Source organism: Panthera pardus, unplaced genomic scaffold, assembly GCF_024362965.1.
Source record: "Panthera pardus isolate Hobbes unplaced genomic scaffold, ASM2436296v1 HiC_scaffold_16, whole genome shotgun sequence".
Classification (NCBI taxonomy): Eukaryota; Metazoa; Chordata; class Mammalia; order Carnivora; family Felidae; genus Panthera; species Panthera pardus.
Genome location: NW_026526721.1, coordinates 146,932,754 through 146,951,617, shown reverse-complemented (window position 1 = coordinate 146,951,617; position 18,864 = coordinate 146,932,754). Strand labels below are relative to the sequence as shown.

General features: G+C 44.8%; 1 protein-coding gene across 1 annotated transcript in view; it reads right to left on the bottom strand.

Annotated features, from left to right (window-relative positions):
* The window catches only part of CMTM8 (CKLF like MARVEL transmembrane domain containing 8), a 108,719-nt gene that overhangs the window by 6,397 nt on the left and 83,458 nt on the right, over window positions 1-18,864 (bottom strand). Inside the window, exon 2 of the mRNA XM_019422846.2 lies at window positions 5,993-6,166. Coding sequence (XP_019278391.1) covers window positions 5,993-6,166 — 174 coding nt within the window. The remainder of the gene's footprint in view (window positions 1-5,992; window positions 6,167-18,864) is intronic.

Sequence of the window (18,864 nt, the reverse complement as noted above, 5' to 3'; positions counted from 1 at the left end):
CAAGGAGGACAAACGGTATTGCTTTGAAGTTTTAGCTCAAATCAGATTTGTCACAAAGCACATCCCAGCCTCTCTGGGTGACTCATATGGCCCAGAAAACATGCCTACAATTGAGTCAATTCCAATGCAAAGCTCATGCCTTATCAAGCAAAGAGCTACAGGCAAAACTAGGAGACTGGTTTTTGTCATGTCCCATGGGCTGGTCTCCCAGCCAAGTTCCCAGTGGATGAAAGCCTGGTCTGCTCATCCCTTCTTGGCAATCTCAGATTCCCCAAATGCTCTGAGAACCAAAAGTAAATCCAAAAGTCATCTGGCAGCAAAAGCTGACTTGTACTGACATGGGGGCAATGCAGTCTTTATTACCCCTCTTTGCAGGAAAATGCACGTGTTCATGCAGAAATGCTAACATGTCTGATTACAGTGCCGCCCCCAGACTCAGGATCTTACGCAGTAAATGCACCAGATTATTTATCTTTCTAAAATTTGAGGGGGTGGAAATCCTGATTCTAAACATATCTGGCCTAGGGGCGCCCGGGTGGCTCAGTCAATTAAGCATCCGACTTCGGCTCAGGTCATGATCTCAAGGTTTGTGAGTTCGAGCCCCACGTCAGTCTCTGCACTGACCGTGTTGAGCCTGCCTGGGATTCTCCCCTCTGCTTATGTGCTCTCTCTCTCTCTCTTTCTCTCTCTTTCAAAATAAATAAATTCTAGAAAATAAATTTAAAGAAAAAGAACCTACAGAAAACATGCCTAGGAATTGAGACTCAGCAGAAGGGGAATTAAAGGTACTGCTCATTCTTGCATCTTAACCATTGGCTCTCCCGTTACAGTTTCCAACGTTTTTTTTTTTTTTTTTCTATTTATTTTTGGGACAGAGAGAGACAGAGCATGAACGGGGGAGGGGCAGAGAGAGAGGGAGACACAGAATCGGAAACAGGCTCCAGGCTCCGAGCCATCAGCCCAGAGCCTGACGCGGGGCTCGAACCCACGGACCGTGAGATCGTGACCTGGCTGAAGTCGGACGCTTAACCGACTGCGCCACCCAGGCGCCCCTCCCGTTACAGTTCCCAAGTCCTCTTCCTCCAAGTTCACAAGTACTTTCCTCAAGACATCCTCTAAGACCCATCGTCCTCCCAAACGGCATTCCTCCCGTTCCTCCAGGTCACTTGAATGATGCCCTCTCCCTGTATTCCCACGTGGCTGTCACTTCGAGGTGCTTTCTACCTTTTGTGATTCCCCACATCCAGATGAGTCTTTCTTCCCGGTGCCCAACCAGCGAGGCAGGACGCCAGTTCCAACCAGGCTGCGTGGGCTGCCCCAGGCAGCTACAGGCACCTCGGCTGGAGTTACTTTCAGAGCCTGCCCCACGTTTCCGAGAATCATAACGGAAAATCCTCACGTTCGTATTTGGGGAGACTGTTAAGAGTCCGCCAATGTGTTCCTTGCAATCAAATGAGACCTGTTATTTGTGTATGTGTGTGTGTGTGCGTGTGGGGGGGTTAACTTAGCTAACTCTGAAAGCAGCTCCCAGAAAGAACCAGGCCAGATCCACTTGAGCAGTGAGGCCGCTAAAGCCTGCTAGCTTTATTTCAGTCTACGCCACACTTACACACGATGCTTCAAATCTGGCTTATCAGTCACTTATTTGGAACTGGATAGTTTTTTGATCCACTGGTTGAAAATAAGCAAACAAAAAGATAGTATCGCTCCGAGCCCTGTTTTGTACACATATACGTGTGGTACCACTTGGGTTTTTTTTTGTTTTTTTTTAAATCGTGCAGCCAGTCCAACTCCCCAAAAAGATTATAAATTCTCCAAAGGCAAAGGGGACCTCACCTTTTATCTCTGAGCTCCCCTCAGGATGTGTGTGATCAGTCTTCAAGATGACACTAAATGCTGCCTCCTCTCTCAAGAGTTCCCAGCTGTCCCAAGCTGAGGTGGTAGTTTCCATCACACTTTGTACATACCTTCACTTTGCTATATGTCATAGGGTGCCATGATGGGTTGATTTTCTGTGTTAACCTGACTGGGCCACAGGTGCACAGATATTTGGTCAAACATTATCCGGGGTCTATCTATGAGGGCTTCTGGATGATATTAACATTCAAATCTACAGCCTGAGTAAAGCAGACTGTCCTCTCTAATGTGGGTGGGCCTCATCCAATCAGTTGAAGACCTGAATCGAACAAGAAGGCTGAGTAAGAGAGAACTGCTCCTGCCTGACCGCCTTGAGCTGGGACATCAGTCTTTTTTCCTGCCTTTGGGCTTGAACAGAAACATCAGGTTCCCTGGTCCTCAGGCCTTCCGGCTCGGACCGGAACCACACCATCAGTGTGTCAGGGGTCCAGCTGGCTGACAGCAGATCTTGGGACTTCCCAGTTTCCATAATCATGTGAACCAATTCCTTCTAATAAATCTCTTCATGTGGGTGTGCACGCGCACACACACACACACACACACACACACACACACACACACACCCTATTGCCTATGCTTCTCTAGAGCACTCTAATACAGACTTTGTATCGAGAGTGGGGTAGACAGATTTGGAGCCTGGAGTGGAACTGATGCTATAACAAATACCTAAAAATGTAAAAGTGGCTTTGGAACTGGATAATGAGTAACGGCTGGGGAGTTTTGAGGAGCATACTAGAAATACGGATGTTGAAGGGGATTCTGGTGAGGGCTCAGAAAGAAAAGAGAAGAGCTAGAGAGAAAGGTGCCATCTTCTTAGGGAATACATAAATAATCACAAACAGAATCTTAGTAAAAGTGTGCATGTTGAAGGCCACTGTGGAGAGATCTCAATGCACACGTGGGGAACACGTTTTTGGAAACTGGAGGAAAGGCGATCCTTGTCATAAAGTGGGAAAGAATTTTGCTGAACTGGGTTCTATTGTTTCATGGAAGATAGAGCTTACAAGCAACAAAACTGGATTAACTGGATATTTAAATGAGGAGATTTTTAAAACAAAGTGTGAAAGGCAAGGCTTGGTTCCTTCTGTTTGTAGTAAAATGCAAACGGAAACAGATGAATTAATGAAGAAATTGTTGGGGTGCCTGGGTGGCTCATTTGGTTAAGTGTCCGACTCTTGATTTAGGCTCAGGTACATGATCTCACAGTTTGTGGAATCGAGCTCCACATCGGGCTCTGCACTGGCAGCACAGAGCCTCCTTGGGATTCGCTCTCTCCCTCTCTCTGCGCCCCTCCCCTGCTCTCTCTCTCTCTCTCGAAATAAATAAACTTACAAAAAAAAGAAACCGTTAAGCAAAAAAGAAGCAGAACTTGATGGTCTGGAAAATCCTTGGCTTAATCCATATTGTAAAAAATAAGAAAGCTTGCTCTGAAGAGAACACCAGAGGTGTGGCCGAACAACCATTTGATAAAGAGATCATGGGTGCAAACCACAGATCTAATTTTGTACAGGCAGAAGTCAGAAACAGGTAAGGGATTATACCCGTGAAACACTGCCAGTCTGAATGAAAGTGGGTGGAGATGGGACAAAATAAAGGAGCTCTGTCAAATTTCTCGGATTCTATAGGATAGAATGATAGAGCTATTTGGCTGTGAATATGCACCTATCTTCAAGAACAAAGAATGAATCATCCAAAGGCCATTCAGAGATCTTCGGGCCCAGGGGACAGGCTGGTTGCTCCTCAGTTGCAATGAGTTGGGCTGCTTCCCTGGTGTGAGCCAGGACATCTCCACCTGGTGCCTCAGGAGCAGGCCCACCCTGTGGAGGTATGGGGGTGACGATGCCACCCCAGTGGGCCTGGAGGTCAGAGCACTGAACCAAAGAGGCTTATTCTGGAGCCTTAAGATCCAATGGAATTTGCCTTGTAAGTTTTGGGCTTGCCTGGGGACCTGCCACTCCTTCCTTCTTCCCTGTTTCTCCTTTTTGGAAGGGACTGTCTATCTTGTGCCTGTCCCACCAGTGGGACCCATAACTTGTCTGGTTTCACAGGCTCCCAGCTGGAGAGGAATTCTGCCTCAGGGTGAATTCTACCTCCAATCTCAGCATATCTGATTTAGATGATATTTATAGGTGAAACTCTGGATCTTAGATTTCAGTTGATGCTGGAATGAGTTAAGACTTTGGGGGATGTTGAGATGGAATGCATGTATTTTGCATGTTAGAAGGGCAAGATTTGGGGGAGCCAGGGGCAGAATGTTATGGCCTGAATGCCTATGTCCCCCAACGTTCACATGTTGAAGCCCTAATTGACAGAGTGATGCCATCTGGAGATGAGGCCTTTGAGAGGTAATTAGGGTTAGATGACGTCATGAAGGTGGGATCCTCCTAATGGCATCGGCTCCCTTATAAGAAGAGATGAAAGAAAGCTCTCACCAGAGACCAGCTATGATGAGGGACCATAAGGCAAGCGGAGGGCAAAGCACAAGCTAGCACACCCCCCGCCCTCCAGGTAGGCTATGTGTGACATTCCTCAGGCTCTCCTGTCTACCCAAAAACAAAGAAAAGGGAAAAACAAATGGTTAACTGATCGAGATCACAGTCTTGCAAGACTGAGTCTCCATCAGTTTACAAGATGGATGTAAATTACAAGAAAAAGGCAATCTTATCAATAATCTAATCTCCAGAAACCTTACAAACTCAGTTTCCTGGAGTCCCTAATATCACCCCTCCCCTCCATAGTTGTGGGGAACAAAGGCAAGAAGGAAATAGCAGATAAAATTAAATTTCTTTGCAACCTGCAGTCCATTGACAAATACTTGAGGCAAATACAGTGGGTAACATTTCTCCAGGAGCCCCCGACCATCCTAATGTCAGTGTCTTACTAGAGGGAATACAACCTTAGTTTGAAAATAGCAGTCCTCCTAGATCTTTGGAGTCCTCGTTAGCATATGAAAGTCCTTTGGGAGGCTTCCCTTTTGTCTTTACCTCCCCCAGTTCCATAGTATATAACTGGTCACTCTTCACAACCCCAGTGCAGCTCTTTCTGCCCACGGGTCCTGTCCCCGTGCTTTAATAAAATTCACCCTTTTTTGCATGAAAGACATCTCAAGAATTTTTTCTTGGCTGTCAGCTCTGAACCACCACTACTCCAAAACCTCATCAAACTATACTGATGCCTGGTTTTAGACTTCCAGCCTCTAGAAGTGTGAGAAATAAATTTCTGTCATTTAAAGCTACCAGTCTGTAGTATTTTGTTATGGTGCCAGTGCACACTAAGGTATATTTTCTTATCTATTTCACCCCAGACTGTATGTTCCCCTTAGATTATCCTGCACCCAGCATGGTGCCTGGAGCCAGGACAAGCCTCCAATCCCCCTTGACCACACTTGCTTCCAAATGTTAGGACATCTATTTATTCTAACAGTAGTTTCATTTTTAATTCTAATCCTGTACACGCTATGCATCCCAACATCAAAGAGCTCTGTGTGCAAGAAAGTGAGATCTGCCAAGGCTGGGGCCCTGACGTACCTGTTTTCCAGGGAACTAATAAAGAACTGAACTTCTCTTCGTTCAGTCTTCTGAGAACTGGTCCGCTATTTTGCCTAAAAGAAACTCCTGGGGGTTCTAGGATGGCTCAGTGGATTAAGCGTCCGACTTCGGCTCAGGTCACGATCTCATGGTTCGTGGGTTTGAGCCCCGCGTTGGGCTCTGTGCTGACAGCTCGGAGCCTGGAGCCTGCTTCGGATTCTGTGTCTCCCTCTCTCTCTGCCCCTCCCCCACTCACACTGTCTCTCTTTCTCTCAAAAATAAACATTAACAACAACAGCAACAACAAAAATAAAAAAAAAAAAAAAAAAAGAAGAAATTCCTGGACTTTCCCATATGCCCAGTTTCACACTCAGGTATAATCACCCTAGAGACAATAGAATAACATAAAGATTATCTGCTGTGTTGGGTTCTCCCTGGCTTTGCCCTCTGCTTTGCCGGCAGGGAGACAACTGAATTGAGGAAAGAAGGACTAAGTTCCAACCTGCATAGCGGGCAATGGACAATAACAACACCCCAGGCCTCCTTACCACTGTTGTCCAGGGCACCTGCGGGATCCTGGTGTAGGTCATTGTTATGTAGATGATGAGGAAGAAGACGGTGAGGACCCAGTAAAACACGGCTACAAACATGACCCAGCCAAAAGCAGGGACCCGGAAGTACTCGGTTCCGGCGATAAGTGTCCATACCAGCAGTCCCAGAACCTGCAAAACGGTAGAGGCAGTGGAAAAGAAAAGGGAGACACAAGGAGAAAATAAAGAAAGAAGCAGAGACAGAGGGAAAAAAAATTATATCAAGTGTCCATTGCAGCTTTTATTCATATTTCCACACACAACTAACAAATATAAAACGGGTTGCAAACTCAGGTGCCCATAAATGCCAGAGGTACAATTTATTGTCAAATTGGTTTGAGGGCCAATTTTTTAAAAAGTAAACTCTACCCCCCCCCCCCCCCCGCAGTGTGGGGCTTGAACTCACGACCCCAAGATCAAGAGTCACACGCTCCACTGATTGGGCCAGCCAGGTACCCCTGTGGTGCACCAGTTTTCTTAGATCTTTCTTTTTTCCTCCAAGAAAACACAGCAACTCAAGTTTGTACATGACGATCTTGATTTTTAAATATTTATTTATTCCTGGGAGAGTGCTAGCAGGGGAGGGGCAGAGAGAGGGGGACAGAGGATCCAAAGCAGGCTCTGTGCTGACAGGTTGACAGCAGCAAGCCCGACGTGGGGCTCGAACTCACAAACTGAGAGATCGTGCCCCGAGACAAAGTCGGACACTCAACCAACTGAGCCACCCAAGTACCCCGATAATCTTGATTTTTAAATGTTAGCACTCATGATGATTTTTAAAACGCCATGAGGGGACAAACCACACACATCTGTGGCTGGAATCTGCTCACAGGCCGATACTTGTCAAGAAAACAAGACTGCAGGTGTACTTGAGGTCTACTGGGACTGATCCGCTCTCAAGGGATGAATCTCTGAGGATACCCCACGGCCACTATTGTCTGCCTCCCCCTGCCCCCCACTTTCCCTCACGCCCCTCCCCCTCTTCCTTGCAGAGGGCAAGTAACACGTGGCCTGAGAGAGCTTCTGAAAAGAAGAACAAGCAAGGGCCCAGGGCAGATGCCGGCATTCAGCGTTTTAATGTAAGTTGTGCATTTATTTTTTTTTATTTAAAAAAAAATTTTTTTTAACGTTTATTTATTTTTGAGACAGAGAGAGACAGAGCATGAACAGGGGAGGAGCAGAGAGAGAGGGAGACACAGAATCTGAAACAGGCTCCAGACTCTGAGCTGTCAGCACAGAGCCCGACGTGGGGCTCGAACTCGTGGACCGTGAGATCATGACCTGAGCCGAAGTCAGACGCTTAACCGACCAAGCCACCCAGGTGCCCCTTTTTTTTTAACGTTTATTTATTTTTGAGACAGAGAGAGACAGAGCATGAACAGGGGAGGAGCAGAGAGAGAGGAAGACACAGAAAAGTTGTGCATTTATTCCGGTAACAGCCATCCAAATCTTCACCACTGCTGATGAACAAGACCAAAGCCAAAGCCAAATGAATGTCACCCATGGACTAGAGGCAGGTTTCATCAAGGGAAAAGAAACCGATCCAAACTGCAGGCGTCTTTAGCCCTGAACAAAGGGAAGCAGCAACAAAGTATGCATCTCGCATTCCAGTACCTTCCAGGGACCAGGACTTTATTCCTAAGCCATGAAGAAGTTAGATCCAAACCATATCCCCAGGAGACAGCATCAGGAGCCCAGGCAGGCTCTGGCTGCAAGTTCTGGATTGCTGTGTGACTCAGGACAAATTATTTCATTTCTGCTTTAGCTGTGTTCAAGGTGTAGGGAACAAAATACTAGAGAGACTTTAATCACAAAGCTGGGAAGATGGTTTTCACTCACTTGTTTAACCCTTGAGAGCACCTAAACTTTGCCAGGTTTCCTGCTATCAGGCCCCAAGGACGGGGTCAGGCACACATTACTGAACACACCCTGCTGTACATAACTTAAAGCCTCGTGGGGGGAAGTATCTGCATAATTCTAATTGTGACAAATGCTGTGAAGGAAAATGAAGGCTGTAGTAAGGGTGTATAACAGATATGACCTTGTTGCAGGCATGGGAAGTGTCAGGGAAGGCCATGCTGAAGAATACCCTCCAGACCCAGTAAGAGCTAGCGAGAGAGACAGATGGGAAGACAGAGTTCTAGGCACAGAACTTTCGTCCGGAGCAGGGAAGGGCTTTGCTGCCTTCTAGAACCTGTAAAGAAAGTATAGAAAGTTAGGACACTGGTGCAAAATGTTAGGTTGGGAAGGGTCAGATTATATGGGCCCAGGCGTAAGTTCTTTATACTGTCGCCAGCTATAGACCCAGAACCTGACCTTTACTGCCTCACCTGCTTGTACTTATCAACCTCTATCCCTCATTTTTCCTTAAGCTCTTCTTTCTAGCTTATCTTTTAACTCAGGCAAAAGACCGGACGGGCATAACATCCCATGACAGAAATTGAAACTACTCCTCAAGCAACAGGAAGTGGCCGGACCACTCACAGACAGGTTTGCACTTAACCTCCACTCACGCCTGTGCAGATAGACCATGGAGTGACCCAGGGAATGACCAACAGTTACCTTTACCTCACTGTAATACTAAACCTCCACCCAGTCTCCAAGTCAGAGGGCAAGCCTCACCTCATTTATGTACAGGCATGTTTCCTTAAGGCGCACGCGTGGCCTTATGCCCGCCTCTACATACGATGACAAGGCTCCCCTATCTAAATATTCATCCTAACCCTAAATAAAAGGAACCCTTTCACCTTGCTTGGGAGTCAAGGCTTTGAAGTTATTCCCCTTGATCTCATTTGTTGCAGATAAAGTTTCCTTTGTGCCACAACTCCACCAGGTGTGGTTCCTTCTATGCCTCACCAAGGAGGGAACTCATGTTAGTTTGGTTGTGATACCACTCTGGCCGATCGAGGAGAATGGACACATGGAGGGGAAAGGGGTGTGTGTGTGTGTGTGTGTGTGTGTGTGTGTGTGTTCACGTGCGCGTGCACTCAGAAGCAGACAAGCTCAGAGACTGTCACAATAGTCTCAGTGAGAAAAGATGACATATTCAAGACCGAGATGGTGGCAGTGAATATGCAAGTGAGGGAATTCGAGACAGACTTCAGCAGCAGCTAGGACGTTAATAGACTTCACAGGTTAGACCAGGATAAAGTGGAAAGACATGCAGAGTCTCTGGAAAGGTACACGATGTGCATTAGGGTGTCATTTCCTCACCTGGAACAATGAAACAGGAACAGGTTAACAGGCTGATCTGAACAACAGTTCCTCAGTTGTTCAACCCATGCAATCTGAGGTGGTCAGGGACTCCAGATAGCGATTAGAAGGGGACGCTGCAGGGACAAGAGTGCAGGCCCCTTTTTAAGAAGGGAGACACATATGTGCCACCTGGGTGGCCAAGTCAGTTACGCGTCCGACTCCGGCTCAGGTCATGATCTCACGGTTCATGAGTTCAAGCCCTGCATCTGGCTCCCTGCTGCCAGCAAGAAGCCCGTTTCAGATCCTCTCTCTCTACCCTCCCCTGCTAGAGCTCTCTCTCTCAAAAATAAACATTAAAAAAAAAAAGACACCGAAGCCCTCAGATAGGTTTCCAAGGGACATTTTACACTGCTCATGGAGAGAAGCCCACCTCTCTGGTACAGTTTGGATGCTGTGCTGGAGAGCACTAGACAGACTCTAAATGTTGCTGTTTCCCTTCTTTAGAGTTGAAAGTCGCTGTTCTTTTGATCTAGTTGATACTGTACACGAATTCCAAAGCAATGCTTAACGGAGATGTGTTTTTATGCTTACATTTGTGGCAGCAGAATTTATCGAAAGTGATGTACAAAATGGGACAGAATTCCGGAAAGTGCGAAGCCTCACACTAATGGGATTTCGGGCCTGAATTCAGCATAACCGACAGGTAATCTACACACATATATGTGACACTCATGGATCAGTGAGACAGGTAGTAGATGTAATCCAGCGTGGTGGTGCCTGAAATAACATCACGGCGTTCTTGATTCCAACTGAAAGGGTCAGAACAGCCCTTTGTTGATGATGCACCCAGGAAACATTACGGTGTGTGAAAGAAGCATGGCAAACAGGGTTAAGGTGTCTTTCCAGGGGAGTGCAAGGGTTTAAGAGTCTCCAGTAGAAGCCCGTGTCCAGCTCACCAGGCTCAGCTAACAGCTCTTGGCTCTGAATGTGAAACGTTTTTCATTATTAAAGCAGAGTCCACTGCCTAGAGACGCTTTGTCTAATGTGCTAGCAGTGGTCATCTTTTACACACAGGGACAGTGTCGTTAACTGAGCCATCTCTCAAAGAGCAGGAGTACCTGACCCATGACCTCACCAGCAAACACAGTTAAAAGAATGCCCCTGTCAAGAAAAGAATTCTACCCAAGTGAATTTCCTAGGTAACAGAAATAAAAAGCAAGCCTTTTGTCTCTTACTATAACTGATACTGATGAAAATCACTCCACAAAAATGTTATTCAGCTCCTGCTGTGTGGGTGTATGTGTGCGTTCAAAACAAACTCTAGCTCTTTATTTGCTTAGACTATAAAAACAGTGTTTGTTTTTGTCACTGATGAGCATTTTTTTAGGCTAAGACTTTTTTGAATGGTAAAGCTAAGACTCAAAATTCGGGAGTGATAAATGCAGGTAAAAATAAACACAGCTATATAAAATATACAAAGAAGCAACAACCCCCATCCGCCAACTGTAAATTCTCAAGAGAAACCAATATAAAAATTTTAAATCTACCCTTCTTCTTTCCTTTGCATCTGTAACTACCACCAGTATATCCTTTTCTTTCTCCCTTGAAAATATGAATCACGCTGTGCACGGTGCTTATAACTTGCTTCTCTGAGTACACATACGATGCGGGACCTCCTTTCACGTTACTACGTACGGATCTAGGCCAATTTTGACAGTTGCCCGGTTTTCTATAATTCATGTAACCAGTTCCCGACTGAGAGAAATTTAAGTTTTCTCCTTCATGCTTGTATAAAAATGCCCAGGGAACATTCTTTTAATTTATACCTGAATTCCAGGATGGATTCTGAGAAGTGAAATTTCTAGGCTATACGAAGTGTTAGAGATACTGCCCAATTACTCATCCAAGGCTTGGACTGACTGTACTAAAGCATGGTCTTCCCTTCAACCCCAAGTTCCCTCGTTTTAAATATTTCATTTTTTAAAAAAATTTTTTTAACATTTTATTTATTTTTGAGACAGTGAGAGACAGAGCATGAACAGGGGAGGGTCAGAGAGAGGGAGACACAGAATCCGAAACAGGCTCCAGGCTCTGAGCTGTCAGCACAGAGCCCGACGCGGGGCTCCTGAGCTGTCAGCACAGAGCCCGACGCGGGGCTCGAACTCACGGACCGAGAGATCATGACCTGAGCCGAAGTCGGCTGCTTAACCGACTGAGCCACCCAGGCGCCCCTCGCTTTAAATATTTCAAACCCGATTAAAAAAGAAAGAGATCTCACATTTTGCCTTTCCCTGCTTTACTGAAATGCAGCATAGAGAAAAGTGTACAAATCTGAAGTGAACGATGAATTTTCACGAACGGGAACAAACCTGTGTAACCAGCACCTGCACCAAGAAATAGAATGTGACCAGTGTCCCGGACGCTGTAACCTCACTTCTACTTACTCCTTCCCTTCTCTGAGGGTAACTGACCGTCTTCCTGATTCCTATTACTCTGGATTAGCGTTGCTTGTTTTTGGACTCCACATACATGGAGTCCCACAGTATGTACTCTTGCATCTGGTTTCTTTCACGCAGCATGGTGTGATTCAAGCACGACAACCGAATGCCATTTCTTCATTCTCCTGGCTACATGGCTGTGGTTCTCAAACATACCGATCTAGGCCAATTTTGACAGTTGGGCCGTGAGCATCAGAATCACCTGCCCGGAGTATTAAACCACAGATGGACGGACCCCACCCTCAGAGTTTGTTTCTGTCGATCTAGAATGGGATCTGAAGATGTGCATTTCTACAAATTTCCAGGTGGTGCTGATGCTGTGGGTCCGGGGACCACACGCTCAGAACCACTGGTGTATAGTATTCCCCTTGTCTGTTGTAGTTTGCATTTTCCTGATCAGTGGTGACGATGGCACGACACCTTTTCAAATGCTTGTTAGCCACTTTGAGTTCTTTCCTTATTTATTGCTACGTTTTTTAAAACATCACTTCCTTCCTGATTTGTAAAGTTCTCTACATACGAGGGATGGTAACCGATCATATCTGTGGCAGTATTTTCCCCATCCAGGTTTGCTTTTTAACTATCTTTTTTTAACAGAGTCTTTTGTCATATGGAAGTTTTAAACTTTTACATAGTTAATTTTTTAATCCTTTTTATTTTTATTTTTTAATTTATTTTAATTAAAAATTTTTTTCATGTTTTTATTTATTTTTGAAGGTGAGAGAGACAAAGCATGAGAAGGGGAGGAGCAGAGAGAGAGGGAGACACAGAATCCAAAGCAGGCTCCAGGCTCTAAGCTGTCAGCACAGAGCCCAATGTGGGGCTTGAACCCATGTACCGTGAGATCATGACCTGAGCTAAAGTTGGACGTTAAACTGACTGAGCCACCCAGGCACCCCAATGCTTTTTATTTTTGAGAGAGAGAGAGAGAGCACACGCACAAGCCATGGAGGGGCAGACAGAAAGGGAGAGAGAATCCAAAGCAGGTCCAATCATGATGTGAGCCAAAATCAAGAGTTGGTCGCTTAACTGACTGAGACATCCAGGTACCCCAAACTTTTACATAGTTATTTGGTCCCCATTTAAGCCTTCCTCTATTCTTACCTGCTTAGGAAGGTCTTCAACACAAGATTATAAAAATATTGTCCTATAGGGGCGCCTGAATGGCTCTGTCAGTTGCGTGTCCTCTCCTGATTTCAGCCCACATCATGATCCCAGGGTTGTGGGATCAAGGCCCTCCTCTGGCTGTGTGCTGAATGTGGAGCCTGACTGAGATTCATTCTCTCTCTCTCTCTCTCTCTCCCTCTCTCTCTCCCTCCCTCCCTCCCTCCCTCCCTCCCCTGCTCATGCACATGTACACGCTCTCTCTCTAAAATTAAAAAACCCTCATCTATTTTTTTACAGTTTGTATATAGGTTCAGATCTTTAATCCAACTAGAATTAAGTTCCATATATGGGGTGAGTAAAGGCTAATTTTAATTTTTTTCTAACACATAGTCAATTGATCCGTAATCACTTATTGGTGATTTTTCACATACTGGGTGGGTTTCTGGAATCTTTATTTTAGTCCACCCGTCTCTGTGACTGCCGTTCGAGTGCCAGCTACCATAGCTTCAGCACGTACTTTAGGCTTCTGGATAAAGATGTCAAGTCAAACACATGAATCTAATTTTGCTCCTTCCCAAAACCATTCTAAAATTATCACGAGAATGGGATGAATAGGAAAGGAGACAAAAGCGACACATTTTTAGAAGCTTGGAACGGATAAAGGATAATGGACTTGGCCACTATGAGAAAGCTGAATGCTAAGCTGGTTGACAGGGAAAGTAAAGAACCAATGAGGCTCACTGCAAAGTCTGAAAAGACTCAGGCACCTCTGGGAGGGGGACTGGGAGAGAAGGGGGGTGTTGCTCAAGTAAGGAGGATTTGTGGAAAGTTGTTTGAAAGTAGCTGTGTCCTAGATGACTTTAAAAAAGTGGGGGGTGGAGGTGCCTGGCTGGTTCACTCAATAGAGCATGTGACTGTTGATATTGTGGTTATGAGTTCGAGCCCCATATTGGGCACAGACTGTGTAACAAAAGAGGGGGAGCGCTGGGGGGAGAAAGAAAGTAGCTGTGTCCTAACCTTCTGTCCTACTTTAAGCTACTGGGTGAATGCCCCACCTTTGTCATTGGTCTGCAAGTTTATTCTACGTAGGGATTCTCAACCTCAGTCCTACTGACACAGGAGGCCAACAATTCATTGTTGCAGAGGGCTGTCCTGAGCAGGATATTTAGCAGCATCCCTGGCCTCTATCTACTAGATGCCAGCACCAAGCTTTCCCTCTTCCTCTTACTGATAATCGAAAACGTGTCCAGAAATTGCCAACTGGTTCCTGGGAGGCAAAATCACCCTGTTTGAGAACCACTCTAAAGAAGGTTTAAAAAAGGGGGGGGGGGGGCAGAGGTCTTTGGACTGAGGGGCACAGTTGAAGGTTTGAGTAACGACCTGAAAACAAGAGACTTCTATGACTCTTCTATGTGAAGACTTCCCTACCCTCCCAGTCCCTAACCTTTCCCTTCCATGGGTTCTTGGGGGTACTGGCAGCCAAGCCTTCACTCCCACAAGAGAAAAGGCCTTGGGGATTCACCAACACACAGCTTGGCCAGGTCAACCCACAATGAAGTTCCAAGTTGATAAGCCCCACCTACGTGCTTCGAGCATCCCAACAGCTTTGTACTCTTAAAACATAGGCAGACAACCAAGGTTACCAGATCTGTGATGGGGGAAGAAAAAAAAAAGCTTGTATAATGGGGCAGAGAGCTGAGACCAAAAAACAAACTGGAAGAAAGGAACTTTGAAGAGGGAGAAAAAGAATCAGTATCCTCAGGGAGAAAAGACATTATAGTAGGTGAACCAAAAACAGGTTACAGAAAGGACACAAATAGTCCTTCAGAAACAAAATTAGCTTTGAAATTACAAATAGGATAGCAGAAATTTAAAAATGCAGTGAAAGTGTTACATGATAAAATTGAAGAAACCTTCTAGAAAAGATAGTGAAGAAACAAAAAGATGGAAAAAAAAAAAAAAAAAGAAACCAGGATAGAGGGCAATTAGAGGACAGGTTCAGGAGGTCAACCACCTGAATGATATGTTTTAGGAATACAAACTAGAGAAAATGGAGGGAAAGATATCAACCACAGAATCACTGAAGAAATCTCAGAATTTAAGGACATGAATTTCCACATAAAAGGGCTCCCCTGAGAACCCAGCACAATGGATGAAAACAGATACCAATGAGGAAGGTAAATCATGAAATTTCAGCACATCAGGTACAAAGAGAAGATTTTTTTATTTTTTTTTATTAAAAAAAATTTTTTTTAACGTTTATTTATTTTTGAGACAGAGAGAGACAGAGCATGAACAGGGGAGGGTCAGAGAGAGAGGGAGACACAGAATCTGAAACAGGCTCCAGGCTCTGAGCAGTCAGCACAGAGCCCGACGCGGGGCTTGAACTCACGGACCGCAAAATCGTGACCTGAGCTGAAGTCGGACGCTTAACCGACTGAGCCACCCAGGCGCCCCAAGAAGATTTTTTTAAAGGACCAAAGAACAAACAAGTCACCTACCCAAGATCAGAAACAAGAATAGCTTTTAAGCTTTTCTAAAAGAAATAGGATGTTAGAAGACAGGCAAATGCCTTCAAATCAGATAATTATTTCTTTTTTTTTAGTTTATTTATTTTTGGGGGTGGAGGGGCAGCGAGAGAGGGAGGGAGAAAGAATCCCAAGCAAGCTCTGCACTGTCAGGGCAGAGTCTGGCTCGGGGCTCAAACTCATGAACCATGAGATCATGACCTGAGCTGAAACCAAGAGTCGAACACTTAACCGACTGAGCCACCCAGGCACCCTGGGAAAATGATTTCTAGCCCCAAAATTACCCAGGAAAATTATCAATGAAGAGCATGAGAAGAACACATTCCTCCCTCCACTCCCCCCAAACATGCAATGTTGGATGTGATTCACCAAAATGAGGGTAGAAACTCTTAAAAAGGAAACATGGACTAGACTAAGAGGAAAGCTATACAGGAGAGAGGTGAGAGCAATCCCCAAGATGAGGGAAAATCAGACAGGACAGGTGCTCCATGCCAGACTGGGACAGTGACTCAGAAGACAGGCACGACAAAGGCTATCACCACCTGCTTTATGTCACTTTACTTTCTTTTCAACCTGGTGAGGCTATTAGGAAACTTGCTCTACCAAAGTGAGGGAGGAAACCAAGAAACAGGAAGATAAGGGATCCAAGAAATTCAGCCCAATACAAAGGTAAAGGGAATTCCAAAGTGAAGGGAGGCCCCACGATGATTTTTATCATCTAAGATAAAGATGACCCTGTGACTATGTGATGTGACAGCCCTTGTGGGCAACTTTACTAAGAGGCTAATACAGGAAAAATGTGAGACAAATTAGCTACAAAAAAAAAAAAAAAAACCCTAAGCAAATAAAAATAGTTGTACTATGTTAATAACTTAAGTAAAAACCAAAAGAAAGAAACTGCAACAGTTGTCTGTAGTTAGGTGTTCACTACAACCCTCCACCCTAAATAATATTTGCACAGAGATAACAATGAACACTAAATATCAACCTAAATGCATCATAACATGGAGGACAGAAGCAACAGGGATGGTGCTACGGACTGAATTGTGTCCAAGCCCCCCACCACCTGCCAATGTATATGTTGAAGCCCTAACCCCCTATGGGATGGTATTTGGAGATGGGGCCATTAGGAGGTACTTAGGTTTAGGTGAGGTCATGAGGGCAGGTCCCTCATGATGGGATTAGTGCTCTTACAAGATACCAGAAAGCACATCCCACCCCACCCCTGCACAGGCACTGAAGAAAAGTGACGTGAAGACACGGCAAGAAGGCAGCTGTCTGGCAAAACTAAAAGGCAACCGAGGGAATGGGAGAAGATATTTGCAAATGACATATCAAAGGGGGAGTATCCAAAATCTATAAAGAACTTAACAGACTCAACACCCCAAAAACAATCCAGTGAAGAAATGGGCAAAAGACATGAATAGACACTTTTCCAAAGAAGACATCCAGATGGCTAACAGACACATGAAAAGATGCTCAACATCACTCATCATCAGGGAAATACAAATCAAAACCGCAATGAGATACCACATCACACCCGTCAGAATGGCTAACGTTAACAACTCAGGCAACAGCAGATGTTGGCGAGGATGCGGAGAAAGAGGATCTCTTTTGCACTGTTGGTGGCAATGCAAGCTGGTGCGGCCACTCTGGAAAACAGTACGGAGGTTCCTCAAAAAGTTAAAAATAGAACTACCCTATGACTCAGCAATTGCACTACTAGGTATTTACCTAAAGGATACAGGTATGCTGATTCGAAGGGGCACATGCACCCCAATGTTTACAGCAACACTATAGGCAACAGCCAAGTATGGAAAGAGCCCAAATGTCCATTGATGGATGAATGGATAAAGAAGATGTGGCATATATGTGTGTGTGTGTGTGTGTGTGTGTGTGTGTGTGTGTGTATGTATATATATATATATATATATATAATGGAATACTATTCAGTGATAAAAAAGAATGAAATCTTGCCATTTGCAACAATGTGGATGGAACTAGAGTGTATTATGCTAAGCGAAATAAATCAGAGAAAGACAAATATCATACAATTTCACCCATATGTGGAGTTTAAGATACAAAACAGATGAACATAAGGGAAGGGAAGCAAAAATAAGATAAAAACAGAGAGGGAGACAAACCATAAGGGACTCTTAAATACAGAGAACAAACTGAGGGGTGCTGGCAAGGTGTTGGGTTGGATGAGGGGCATTAAGGAGGACACTTATTGGGATGAGCATTGGGAGTTACATGTAAGTGATGAATCACTAAATTCTATTCCTGAAATTATTATTAAAAAAAACCAACCTATTTGGTGGTAAAAAGAAAGAAAGAAAGAAAGAAAGAAAGAAAGAAAGAAAGAAAGAAAGAAAGAAAAAGAAAAGAAAGGAAAAAGAAGGCAGCTGTCTCCAACTCAAGGAGAAAAGTCCCACCAAGCACCAACTCTGCTGGCACCTTGACCTTGGACTTCCAGTTGTCATCCAAAAGTATGAGTTTAAGCTACCCAGCTTATGGTATATTGTTATGGCAGCCCAAGCTAAGGCGATGGTAACAGAAGGTTACTAGTTAACACATAAGATTGTGGCACCGCTCATATTATTTGTGGCTGTGGATGTGAGTAAAGTCAGAGGTGTCCCACGTAGAGACCTCTGTCTCTTGGGAGGGAGACCCCGGAGTAAGGAGGTATTGGGGTGAGAACCGCCTTTTGTCATCAGCCTTTCAGTTCTCCAGGTATTTGACCACCCTACTGATTTCAGCTGATTCCCTAGAATTTTCTGGCTATGATGCCCACAAGAACAGTTTTGATGCTTTCCAATATTTATATGACTTGTTTGTGTTTCTTATGCCACATTAACTAGAATCTCCAGAACCATCTACCACATGACAGTGACCATCCTTATTCTATTCTACTTTATTTATTTTCATGTTTACATTTGTATGAGGTCTGTTGTTGACAGTTGATGGGTGCCCTTTATCAAGCTAAAGACTTTTATTTTTTAGGGAACTAAGGTTTCTTCTCCAACCTCCCTCATGAACAACAGGGTAATGAGCTCAGTTGAATGAATGTTTTGTAACTCCCTTTTAAAATGAAGTACAGTATTCCTAATATAGCTGAACCTTTTGATGACCCAGGGTCATTATGAACATTGAATGTTTCAATTACTGCCTTGTGCTTTGGCAGGAGGCTGTGTGCCTCTACTCTTAATGGTACCAGATACACGTGCCTTTCTATGAAGAATTTTTTTTTAATGTTTACTTATTTTTGAGAGAGAGAAACAGAGACAGAAACAGAGCTCGAGTGGGGGAGGGGCAGAGAGACAGAGGGAGACACAGAATCCGAAGCAGGCTCCAGGCTCTGAGCTGTCAGCACAGAGCCTGATGCTGGGCTTGAACTCACGAACAGCAAGATCATGACCTGAGCTGAAGTCAGACACTTAACCGACTGAGCCACCCAGGCGTCCCGAAGAACTTTTTTTTTTAATTGAAATTGTCAATGGTC